General features: G+C 42.7%; 1 protein-coding gene across 5 annotated transcripts in view; it reads left to right on the forward strand.

Annotated features, from left to right (window-relative positions):
• Window positions 1-13,410, forward strand: part of REXO5 (RNA exonuclease 5) — a 407,232-nt gene that overhangs the window by 283,966 nt on the left and 109,856 nt on the right. For all 5 annotated transcript variants that reach the window (XM_085629097.1, XM_085629095.1, XM_085629094.1 and 2 more), the window contains exon 17: window positions 752-971. In XM_085629097.1, the coding sequence (XP_085485223.1) occupies window positions 752-971 (220 nt within the window). The remainder of the gene's footprint in view (window positions 1-751; window positions 972-13,410) is intronic.

The following is a 13,410-nucleotide window of genomic DNA, read 5'->3' on the forward strand; positions in this document are numbered from 1 at the left end:
CACTCTGCAGATAATACTCTCTTCTACTCAAAAACTGCATTAATAATAGTGATGTTCTTCATGCAAATGTAGGAATTTTTCACCAAAAAGAATGAAGTCCTCTTTGAACTTTTGGGAAAAGATTAAAATCAGACTTGTTACCAAGTAGAGCCTGAAGAATCCCTGCTCTTACTTTTTCATGTTATCTTTTATTGCAACAATAACTGGTGGCAAACGTGTGCTTTGCTAGTCAAATTTACGTAATTGGGCCCGACATAAAACTGAGCTCATGCACCTCATGCAAAAATTAACTTCTAGACTGGCCTACTTTACTAATTCACTCTCTTGTGATCACAGAAGTGTCATATAATGTCCTCTTATTACTTATTCCTCCCACAATTCAGAAATCTTCATTCATAAAGGTTTTAGAGACCTTTGATGTTCACACAATTCAGACTTAAGAGAAATAAATGATTCTACCTTGCTTTCAGTTGATTGCCCCATTTTGCCCACAATCATGTATTCCATATGCTGATGTCAAATGCTTCTCTAAGGATTATGCTCTGAGTAAATTAGGTGAGAGAGAGTGGATCCTTAGCTTTCCCCACTGAGGCACATCTTCTGTTTACCTTCATCTTTTGAGGTGAAATCTTTATCAACCAACAACATTAATGCTTTTGTGTAATTATGGAAGTCTAATGTGAAATTTGTGGTAATTGAGCATATTCAGTAAGCCTTTGTTTCACCTATGTATTTGTTTGTCATCCAAAAGGTTCAAAGGCCAGTCAGCGAAACAACTCTGGACTATGACAGTATTATTAGGGAGCTGGACAGAGACATTGAAACGGAAAGCATAGTTTACGTGTCTGGAATTAAGAAATCAGAAACCAAAGAGGATCTGCAGCTGCGATTCAGTCATTTTAAAGGCCTTGAGCACATATTCCTTCCTAAGGATTCCACCAGTGGCAAAAACCGAAAATTCTGTTTTCTAAGTGAGTAACATGTTTAACGTGTGTGACTGTAACAATGCCTTAACAATGTAAAAGGTTGCGTCTATATTATTTGGAGTTCTTTCCTCTGGGTTCTTGGTCAGTCTGTATTAGTGATTGGTACTCTTGTTTATAAATGGTGGTGCCCTAGAGTACTATTGCACTCAAGTTCAATATCAATTGATTTATCACTTTTTATTCCTTTTGTGCACTTGACTCTCCAAGGACAGCTAGGGGGAGCGTTTGAGGCTTACAGCAGCAGATAGTAGGAATTTTGTAACTTAGTTACGGTTTCTCTGTAATCCACAATTAGCCCAACATCCATCACTTATTTCACAAAAAAAGTATTTATTTACAGTATGTGTAGATAAGGCAAATCAGTTACTGTTAAGCACCGCACAAAGAACCCTGGAGGTCCTAGTACATTCTCTTGCATAGACATGAGCAAATAGCACGGTAGAGTGCAGTTTTAAAGAGAACATTGGAGCATTTGCACAGTCATATCCTATGAGCTGGAGATCACATGTACTTGTCAATCTCTGGTAATCTTTGACTCTCAGTGCTTTGCTTGTGCAATGTGTCCACATTTTTAAATGTGGCAAACACAATATTACAAATCATTAAGTGAGCTACGATTGGTCTGCTCCTTTGGCTTGTTTCTAGGTAGCCCTGGGTGTAAGCACAGGCAGATCAGTCGTTTTGAGCCCAAGTATCAGATAAAAGAATCTAAAAAAGAAATCCACCAAATGTTAACTGGGATTTCCATCCCACAACCACTTAAGCAATCTGTATGATAGTAAAAGGGTAGATGAGAACTGGGGAAATACGATTAAGGCTGGGGTAGAAATAGAGCTGCGCTTCTCCTTCCAGAAGATAAAGGAAACCATCCAATCCCTAAAACTAACTAAAGTAGCAGGATCAGATTATCTACTGGTAATTGTATAAAACAATTATGTGGGATTGATGGGCAAGCTTCCTAAATGTCATTTTCCAAATAGTCTTGAACTCTTAGAACTTTCCCAAAAGCTGGAAAGGGGCAATAGTCAGACCAATATATAAAAAGGAGGATGCCACACAGCCCTAGAATTATTACCTAATTAATTTTCTGGATGTGGGGGAGAATGTATTTTCAAAAATACTGTTAGGTGTAATGAAGGCCTGGCTAGAGCAAACCAACCAAATTCCAAGAAAGGTGGCTTTAAAGAGGGGCACTCACCAATAGATTATAGCCTTAGTCTATGAGCAGTGGCAAAAAAGGCAAGTGAGCTCAGAGGCAGATTGTTCTGCTGCCTTGTTGATTTGCTGTCCGCCTTTAATTTAGTCGATCATAAGCTACTGTGGGATATGCTGGGTATCAACAAGGTGTTATTCTCACTAATTCAGGAATTGCATTCGCAGAATTGGGCCTGGGTAATCTTATATACCCAATGAACTTTATCAAAGAAAGTACAGATAAAGAATGACCTATGCATCCTGGCCCCCCTATTGTTCTCATTATTCCTATCCGATTTACCAAATACGTTACTTAATGTTGGTGGTTTAAGTCCCAAGATAGGTGGGACCCATATCCCATGTCTGCTACACGCCGATAATCTGGTGATAGTGGACATGACAGAATTGGGTCTGTCAAAGAAATTGGACTCTTTCCATGATTATTGTTTAAATAAATGCTTTCCGGTCAATTTGGACAAGACTAAAATAATGGCACTTGGTAAAGGAAAGAGAGTTTTTAATTGGCGAGTGGGAGATGTCAAAGTTGAGAAGGTGGACAAATATAAATATTTGGGTATGTGTTTCGATACCAAATTAAATTGGATGGACCCCATAGAATCATCTAAAGCAACGACCTATTCTCAGAATGGGGCCTAAAACAGTTCAAGCGGAAATATAGAGGTCCATCTTTACGCCCCATTTTGTCAGCCTTTAACGCAATGGCCTGTTCACAATTTCAGAATGCGGTGGAGGTATTATTCTTGGGTGGTAAATTGGATTGGAACCTTGAGGAGAGTAAATGTGTGAAACAGCTCCTTGCACGTCCACCATCAACTATGATCCAGGCTGTGAGGGCAGAAAGCCAACTTACATCCTGGAGTTACCAGGGGCCGCAAGGTACACTGACTTTTTAGCAGAGATTGAGTAGAGGAGGGATCCTTAAAATATCACATCTTTATAAAAGGGAGATAGAGCAAAGTGAACTGAATTAGGCATTCCAAGTAAAAATGCTAGAGGAGGATTTGCTCTGTCTGGGAAGTAAACTGTCCATTCAGTTCTTAGGAAAAGGCTGGAGCAATCATCAGATGTTCCCTTATATCTAGCCCCTGCTAAATCCTAAGCTTAGGAATGTCGTATTGAAATTTAGGGTTGGATTTACTCCATGCAATGTAGACAGGAAGATAAAAGCTGCAATTAGAAATGAACAGGGCTTGTGAACACATGGGCTAAAAGTAAAATGCAGTGGCCCACATATTTTATTGGATTATTTGTGGTTCTTAGCTGAACGGAAGGATTATTAGTAGGGATCAAGCCCTTAGTCTGTTGATAATTGAGATTTTTAAATGTATGTGCAATAGGAAGACTTTTTAATTGCAATACAGGAGTCATTAAAAGAACTGTTAATATAACTTAAAAGGGCCCAGGGAGTTGGAATGAGATTATTTCCATTACTTGATGTCCCTTTGATGTTCTTGTATGTATACAGAAATGTGCATTTACTTTATTCAATTATTTCCATTTTAGTCATGAGTTTAAAATCCATTTATGGATATTTTTATAATAATATTTATAGACTATGACCTAAATAATCATGTCAGAGTTAGGGTTACACACTTGGAATTAGGAGAGACTTAAGGGTCTTGGTAAATGGTTAAAACTGTCCTGCGTTTATTGCACTTTTTTTGCACCATTGATGTGGTGTGGCACCGCTTATAATATTTATACTGTAAGTTTTATTGGGTTTTATTGTGATTTGTTTTATCCTATTGATGTACCATTTGTATTACTCGCATTTTTAACCATATGCTTTTAATGTGCTGTTGTCGTTTATGGCTGTTAGCCGTATAAAGTATACTAAATACCAGTACCCATCCCCCCCAAAAAGTTTTTGATTTTTCAAATAATCTGATCCTAATGTCAAATGCAGTGTCTTTTTAATAGGGCCTCTGCAGATCTGTTGGGTAATAACAGAGAACATTAGACAGATTTAGAGGAAGACCTGCTAAAGACCAAACTGGTCCTCACAGTAATTAATCCATCAAAAGACAGTGGCAATGGAAATAGGACTAAGTACCCACAGTAAGAGTTTTTTTATTTGTTGGCCCATTTAAAATAATGCACTGTAAAGTAAGGGAATTGCAGAGATGGTACTTGGGCATGGTTCTGAGAATCCAATGTGACCACAAGCAGCATTTTTTACTAGCAGCATTTTTTTACTAGCATCATTTATTATTCACCCCACCACTCCATCTGAGGTTGTAGCTATTATTATTATTATTATCAATCCCAAGCAGTTGCCAGCGTGGAGTGCAATTTTGCTCCCTCATTATCAGCAGTCTTTACAAACCTCATTAATACTTCATTTTCGGAGGTCAAGGTGTGTAGTAGTCTGAAACAATTTTGGATTACACCTCTGCTAATAAAACCAAATCAGAAACTACTGAAGGTATTTGAAAAATTGTGGCTACTCAAATCATCTGAGTTCTTCAAGCTATTAAGGGATATGCAGTCCGTTTCAAGTACAGAAGAGGTATGGAGATGGCCTTGCTCAGTCTAAGGGAGCAGTTGTTGGAGGTAACCGATGAGAGAAAAAGTGCATTTCTTGTGAGTACATACCTCTCTACTGCTGTTGATACCCTAGATCTTAGTGATTGAATTGGAATTGATGAGTTTCCCCAGCTCTGGTTTGTCTCTTTCTCTAACTGGGTACAGGAAGATAAGTGTGGTGAATTACTGCACCCTCCTCTGAGCACGAGGTATGGTATTGCCTTGAAGTTCCCAGCTCACTCTTCTACTGTTTAATGCTTATGTGAAACCTCCTTTGTGATCGGTCTGTATCACAAAGTAGGAGTTTTCGTTCAATGCAGATCATATTGAGATCAATATGCTCCGCTGCAATAACATTGTACAGCGTACTAATAACAAGAATGATGTTTATCAAGCAAGGTTAGAGTTGGACGTCTTATCACAGGCTTGCTGTGAACAAAGAAACAAATGAGCATTTCCTAGAGGGCTCATTGCAATTACTGACCAAGTTTAAAACAACACATCGTTGTTTTGATAGATGTATATCACTATTTCCAAAGGTAAAATTTTAGGAAAGGTTATTCGATACCCAGCGCAATTTGGAGGAACATAAGTTATTTTATTAAGAACTGTGGCTTTCAGATGATCACTCAATCAGGGGGTTTATAATGCGGGCTACGAGGACCTCGGTCTTCTCCGAGTTCAGCTTTAGGCAGCTGTCAGTGATCCAGGCTGCGACGTCTTTTATTCCTTCTTGGAAGCTGATTCTGGTGTCTTCGGGATTCTTTGTGAGAGAGAGGATGACCTGGGTGTCGTCGGCGTAAGATACTATGCTGAGCCCATGCTGTCTGACGATGGTGGCGAGGGGGGCCATGTAGATGTTGAAAAGCGATGGGCTGAGCAAGGATCCTTTGGGTACTCCTTAGATGATCTCTGTAGGTTCGGAGAGGAAGGGAGGGAGTCTGATCATTTGGGTTCTGCCGGAGAGAAAGGAGCGGATCCAATTGATGGCGGTTCCTCGTATTCCGGCATCGTGGAGTCTGGCTGCGAGAGTGCGGTGTGAGACGGTGTGGAAGGCTGCGGAGAGGTCTAGTAGGATGAGGGCCGTAGTATGGCTCTGGTCGAGTAGCATGCGGATGTCATCAGTGGCGGCGAGGAGGGCGGTCTCTGTGCTGTGGTTGCTGCGAAATCCGGACTGGGAGGAGTCGAGGATGGCATTCTCTTCGGTGAAGGTGGTCAGCTGGGCATTGATGAATCGCTCGGTGACTTTGGCTGCGAAGGGAAGGAGAGAGATGGGTGGGTAGTTTTTCAGGTCTGTTGTGTCGGCCGAGGGATTCTTGAGGAGGGGCTTGACTTCTGCCCGCTTCCAGACGTTGGGAAAGATGCCGGATTCGAGGGAAGTGTTGATGGTCCGGCCTAGTTCGAGAGCTATGGCAGCAGCGGCTCTGTGGTAGATGTGCGGTGGGTAGGGGTTCGTGGGAGCTCCTGAGTGGGTGTTCTTCATGGTCTTGGTGGTGTCTTCACTGGTAGCAGGTTTCCAGGTGGTGATGATCGGCCTGTTGTCGGTGGTGGTGTGAGGAGTCTGTTCGCCGAAGTTGTCGTAGAGGGCCTTGATTTTCATGTGGAATTATGAGCTGAGCTTGTTGCAGAGTTCCTGGGATGGAGGGATGTTGCAGCTTCGCTGGGGGGTTCGGTGAACTGCTTTATGACGTTAAAGAGTTCTTTTGCGTTACCTGCATTGGAGTGGATTTTGTTCTTGATGAAGGTCTTCTTGGTGGCTCTTATGCACTGGTGGTATTCATTCATGGTGTTCCTATAGTTGTTCTGGTCTTCGGTGGTTTTCTTGTTTCGTCAGAGTTTCACGAGGCGTCTGCAGGAGCACTTGGTTTCTTGGAGGTCGGTGGTAAACCAGGCTGCCTTCAGGGTATGTTGATTGACGGGGTGGCGGAGGGGTGCAAGCTTGTCAGCTCAGCTGGAGATCCAGCGGTGTTGTTTTTTTGCTGCGAGGTTGGCGTTGGTCGTGCCGGAGGGGCGGTCGTGGAGGAGGGTGGCCTTGAGGAGTTCCTCTGTAATCTTGCTCCAGTTCCTTCGGGGCAGGCACGGGGCGGGTTTGGGTGCGGTGGTGGTGTTGAAGGTGAAGTGTACGCAGTGGTGGTCTGTCCAGAGGGGCTGCATGGTGTGGCTGAAATGGATGTATGTCTCTCCTGCCAAGATAGGGTCGAGGGTGTGTCCGGCTTTGTGGTTGGGGGTGGTGACGAGCTGCTTCAGTCCGAGGTTGTCAAGGATGGTGGTGGAGTTGGGGTCCCTGCAGTTGTCGAGGTGGAATTGAGGTCTCCGATGAGGATGTACTCCGTGGAGGCAATGGCACAGGGACACTCCTTACAGTTACGGAATAAAGATGCCTCTGAGTGGTTATTAGCTGATGAGATGCTGATGAAAATGATGACTATAGATGACAAACTACATGAGGATTTGCAGGAGTGGCAGGAAATGACAGATAAACTATTGGAGAGAGAGGGGAAGACTATCACGTCACAGCCTCCTTCCATTTTACAAACATGATTATGATTTCCTTTACGCACCTCACTCTTTTTGTGAATGTGCTGGAGGAAAATGTATGCATGTCCTTGAAATAGTGTAGTTCCACCTGATTCTAATATTTTGAGGCCTTCCCATGATACTGTTGTAACACTGTTTTTTTTGTTGGTAATGACAAATGAAAAAATACCTGTGGCCTTTGTCTGTGTATTTTACATAAACTATGTACTTTTCTGGAGGAGGGACATAGATCTGCCATTGTGAGGACCATTATTTGCTCCCATTTGGACTATTGTAGTTCACTAGGTGTGTGCTCCCGGTTCCATTTTGCAGAAGCTCCACTGACTACCTGTTGCTTTGTGAATTAAATTCAGAGCACTTTCAAGATTTATAGAGCACTGGAGCATGAGTCTGGAGCATGAGTGCTCAGACCGTTGAAAGGCTAGTTTTCATAGGTTTACCTACAATAGAGAACTTGGGTCTAATGACCTAAAGCTGCTGCCACCACTTCAACAATAAACAAGTAGTTGGTGGGGGAAAATTGTTTCAGGCTGTAGGCGTTAATCTCTGAAATCAATTCCTTTTAGCAGTAATGGAGGGCTTACACTTTCCAAGCAGAAGCTGAAAACCCTTTTGACCAATGGGTTCTGATGATCCAAGGCAAGCATCAGAGAAGACCTGGATAGCTATTGATTTATGAGATTTATAAGTACTTAGAAATTTGAAAGTGTTCTGGGTTAGAATCCCATAACAACTTTAAACAGAACTATCTCCTTGACTAGTAATTGTTTGCGGATGGTTCAAATAGCCTAGAATCAAGGTGACCTGTTTCAGGCAAAAGGGTATAGTCTACTGACTTTAGCTGAGAGTTGAAAAGCCTTGTGGTCCTCTCGACAATAATCATGTTGATATGTGCTATTGCAAAGTCTGTAGGCAGGCGCAGTCATTAGATCCACATAGAGCATCCTCGACTTCAGATGAGGCAGATTTTCGTAAACTGTCTTGCTTCTTAGATCATTATAGCTGAACTACAAAGACCTTGTGACTTCAGGGTTGGCTCTTCCAATCCAGCTGTACTCCACACTGGCTTCAGGAAACTCATCTTTGCTTTTCATTTCAAGATCAAGGAGATGCTATGCTCTCTAGGATGCAGAGAATCCCTGATATTCCAGCAGGTTATTTCCAGATCATGGGCTTGGTCTCAACCTTTGGGAGGTTCAGCAACGTAGGGTGTCCTAGTCAGAAATCGACCCTGTAATGGTGCTGCAGAGCTTGTTCCATAATCTAGCTAAATTCTAGGATATGGCTCTGAGAGGCCAGCTCCTAATATTTTGTGTGTGCACTGGTATGTAGCCAGATATAGTCACATGTAGCAAGTTAAAAATCCATAACTCTCAGCAGTTGCTGGAGGGCAGCTGTTCTTGGGCTTCTTGACTTTGGAGCAGAGTAGGGAGCATCCAATGTACAAAGGGAGATATCACCCAGGAGCACCTAGAGCAGAACAAATAGGCCGATATCCCAACCAGTAGTCTATTTTTGTTTGGCAACTCTAAAGGCAGAGCTACAGAGGCAGCCAAACGTCTCCTTTGTTTTCTAACATGGGTTTAACCTGTCAGGATATAAATGTGGATTGTTCCTGCATTGCCAGATTGACTCCATGACCTTTCAAGGGGAAGCTACTTAGGTGGTGTATCTCCACCTTGTGCTAGAGTTAACATGTTTTTGTGGAAGGCATCATCCGCACACCACATGAACGATCAATTATATAACGAATAAACACAACAAGCATCACTACATGCAGCCAGTGATGGCTCACCATATCAATGCAGGGGCAAGTGAAGGACCACTGTTATAGAGGACTGCAAGGGTTTTCCATGAAGAGGGAATGTTGATTGTCTTCCACTGGTACCAGAAAAAGTGACTGTCCGTCTTCCCACAGCAATCCATGACTGCGTGTGGGTTTACACTTGAGGTGCACCACCTTGACTTACAAAATATGTCTTCTCCTGGTTAGGCATCATGGGGAACCCTGAAAGAGCTTGCTGATTGTGACTCAGACAACAGATAATCAATAGGGCAAATCAGAAAAAGTCAAACGGGCACGATGTTGCATCTTCTTATATAGTACAACTAGCATCCTTACATGATGAAAAAGTGCCATCTGGCCTGGTGCCTCGAAAGTTCTTTGAATAAATGAAACCTCTGTCTTAAACATCCTGTGCATGAATTTCTCATGCAGGGTTTGTCGGTACACGTTGGTGGCTGAGTGGCGACACACTTTGTTGTCATTCTGACCTATAATTGTCTGTCCAGTGGCTTCTTTGGTGATCTTGCCAGCAAGAGAGATCGGATCTGCTGCTATGGAAGTTGCCTTGCAGTTGATCTCAGCATAGTGTTTAAAGTTCTTGACAAGAGGGCATTCATCAAGTGATGGCCAAGGCAATGTTTGCAACAAGTAGAATGTGCAAGGGATAAAATGAAGAGTGCGGTGAAGCATTTCATGGATACAGTCCTCTGCCATGCTTATTATAGAAAGCCTCATTCGAGCAGCTAAAGTTCAGTGCTGCAGAATACAAAATCATTCATTTAAGGAGATTTAACAGTTCATGATTCGGGCATTTATTTTTAAGACCAACAAATCCTTATTATGATGTTTCAGATCTGATTATATCTAAGTAAGTGGCCAATGTGATGTGGCCTTTGGGAGTATTAGAACAGGTTTGCAGTGAACATAGATAATTCGAGCATTCAGAAATTGTGCAGTTTATTGGAAATAATGAAATATAATAACATGGATAGGCACACTGCAATGAGAATTCCAGTTACCCTGCCGTCCTTAACTACAATCTCCGCCTTTCTTTGTCCTCGGTACCACTGGAAATGAGTGACGGCGGTTCTGGAGGTGAAAAACGAGAGGAGGTTTCCAGTTAACTTGGCTCGTGTTGTCACTCATTCATTGACAGCAGGAGCTGGAGGATCGTGAAGCCTCATCAGCGCTCTCCATCTGCCCTGCCTCCTTCGTTGGTCCAGGGTTCTCCAGATCCTGGACAGGTGAAGGTGAAGAATTTTTAAGAGCTGAAAAGGATTTACTCTCTCTCCTTCTGTGGCACCGCTGTTAATGAGTGAAAGCTGTGGAGAATATGCACAGCAGTGAGCATGGCCCGAGCTGCCATGGCTGTGCAAGTGGCACACAGTGATAGGCGGCATCAGAAGGAGGAAGAGCAGAGCTGGCAGTAGATGTGGCATGTTTCTCTTAAGGGCCAGGGTGGTCGAATAGCCTTACAGTCCGTCGTGGGATTCTTCAATGGCTACTAAACGCCCAGTCTTTTCTTATTGACTCTTGGTGAACTCTGAAGCATGCAGTTGTTGACTATTCTAGCGAGCTGTAGTAAGCTGTAGGACTATAGTGTAGTTAAAAGAAAAAAAGTTAAGCCATTTTCTAGAGTATTTTGTCCAGTTCTCGGCTAAGTGTTTAGGAGGATAACTGAAGAATACGTATTGCTCCTAGAAGGGCCATCATAAAGGTACGTGGTTAAAAACCGATCCTTTTGTTAGGTTTAGTGCAGATTAAAAGCTCCTCTACACATTTGAGGATGCAGAATGGACCTAGTGAATACCCACTACTGTAAAATGTTTATATTATGATTCCATTCAACAACTTTGAAAGTGAGGTAAGCACGACTTTTATGATTATATACGATGTTCAACTAGCATTTTATCACGGTACTCTTCATAGGGGTAATGGACACTTCGATGGAAGCTGTGGTGACGAATGGATGGCACATCAGTGATGACTAAAACACTCAGTTAACAAAGCAAAACCAGGGTTGTACATCAAAGATGAGCAGGTAATGAAGTATCCGGCTGAAAGATGCAGGATTCAGTTCTCCCATTATAAGTTTACCCATTATTTCCGCGCTCTACCCTGTCTGCAGCTATTTTCATATCACGTGTGCTTTTCCCCAGTAGGACACTGTTAGTTTGGTTGGATAAACCACTTAGGCTTTTGATACTTCCTTAGTTCCAACCACTTTTTTCAATTTGGAAATTAGATTGTGGAAAACACAGGGTTCCCTTTGCCAAAGAAAACCCTACCCAATGAAAGTAGCAAGGAGCAAATTAAATTTGTGTAGCTCAAAATGGCAGCCTTTGAAAATAAGTTAAAGGTATTGAACACAGCGACCTAATCACATAATAGTGCTCTACAAACATGAACTTACTGGGAATAATGTATTGTGTTGATACAGCTGTAAGCACACAGTTAGTTCTTTTTACATTTGAGAGGCGCAAAATCAATTTTTGGAGATCTGTGAGCCATTTTCCATGAACCTCAAATATTTTTATGTATTTACCATTCGTAGGAGGCAAGCGTCCTTGGCTCAGATCTATGCCTTTGCCCAGTTCTAGTAATAGGTGCATAGAAGTTCTCTAACAAACTTTAAGAGATTTCATAGTTTTCTGCTAAGAATCAAAAACTAATTTGTGTTACTAATTGCATAAAAAATCATCAGTTGAAGCAACTCTATGGGTATGATCCAAAACGTCACAAAAATTTATGTTTGATGGTTATGTTTAGCTAGGCAACAATATCATTCTCAATGCACTTTTCACGATCACACATGACATCAACAGTAAGACCATTGATCACCTATTGAATTGGCATCACAGATGCCATAATCGATGACAAAACTTGCATAGAATTACTCATTTAAAGATATAATGGCACATCATAACCACATGTCTGAATACTATGAGGGCATTATAAAGTGGATAATATGCTGAAGTTTAGAATTTGATGTCTCTTTTTGGACATGCGATAACTCTTATTGTGAATTTGGCAACCTTGCTTTTGGGCATGCAAGATATGATTTAGGAATATTATGGTCTTTTATATTCATATAATCTTAGGGAGGATATTGGGTATAAGTGTAACTGTAGTAAACTGGGCTGCTTGCAGATGCCCCCCCCCCACACACTTTTGCCCCTATTTGAACTGCTAGATGCTGTGGTAATTGATCCAACAGTGTGCTTGGTCCTGCTAACCAGGCCCAACACCGCTGCTTTTCCCCTCAAATTGTAAATGTGAATTGGTATACCCATTGGCAAGTATTGTAACACCACTGTAAAGCCTTAGTATATGGTACCAGTAGTGCCCAGGGCAGGGATGTATAAGGGGTACCAAGTCTGCAGCAAATATTGTGCCACCTTGAGTGACTCGAGTAAAACTGTAGTCTGCAAGTCTTCCCTGCACGAGCAGCTTGCCTGTTCTTGTTCGACCCAGCACACACCATTTCTGACAGGGTCACCTCACTGCATCTAATATATGTCAGTCACCCCTAAGGCAGGCCTCCTATAGCCCCGGAGGCAGGGTGCATTATATTGTATGTGTGGGACTATTTGTGCAAGCTGATATTGCCCTGTACTCGCCTTCTAAGCATAATTCTCTGGCAAGTGACCATCACTTCATAGGATAACATGGGCTGGCATGTGGGCATTACATATATGTCCAGCTCCATGATGGCCTGGCCGATTTCTTTTGTTTGTTGTCTAACACTGTGCTTTTTAACCCCCAACACAATGGTGGTATCTATGTGTAACCAGCATGTACCTAGGTGGCACTTTGAACAGTGTCCACCAAGTTAACCCAGTGTTCTCGTGCCTTGGTGGGCTTTTTCCAGGGTTTGCCGCCAATACTGAAGTCTGGCTTCATGCTGGGGAGCGTGGGCTGCTCCCAGAGGCCAGAGACCAAGACCTGTGTGAGCAGTAGGTGACACCTCTGCCCACGCAGGATGGCCAGTAATCCAACCGGTGCAGTGGTGAGCCTTAAAGGCTTCACTGGCGTCCATGGACAAAGGAACGTGTCCCCCACTTGAGAACAAAGCTTCCCCTTGCCCCAGGCTCTGTTTTTTTAGGACTGTTGGGAAATTAGCTATGCAGGAGGCGTCCAACTCCACAATGCTGGCCATACCTCTAGGGTGTTGCATCTGAGGTGTACATTCGAGGATGGTTTCGGCCATCTGGAATTTAGGCTAGAAATCAGGTTCTGACTAGTTTTAGTGACATACACCCACAGGATGTGGTCACTACTGGGGCGTATAAGCCGCTGGACTAGATGTCCATTGGCTGCTATTCCGCACACCCACTAACACCCAGGATTTAAGGGGCA

Source organism: Triturus cristatus, chromosome 10 (assembly GCF_964204655.1).
Source record: "Triturus cristatus chromosome 10, aTriCri1.1, whole genome shotgun sequence".
In the NCBI taxonomy this organism is placed as follows: Eukaryota; Metazoa; Chordata; class Amphibia; order Caudata; family Salamandridae; genus Triturus; species Triturus cristatus.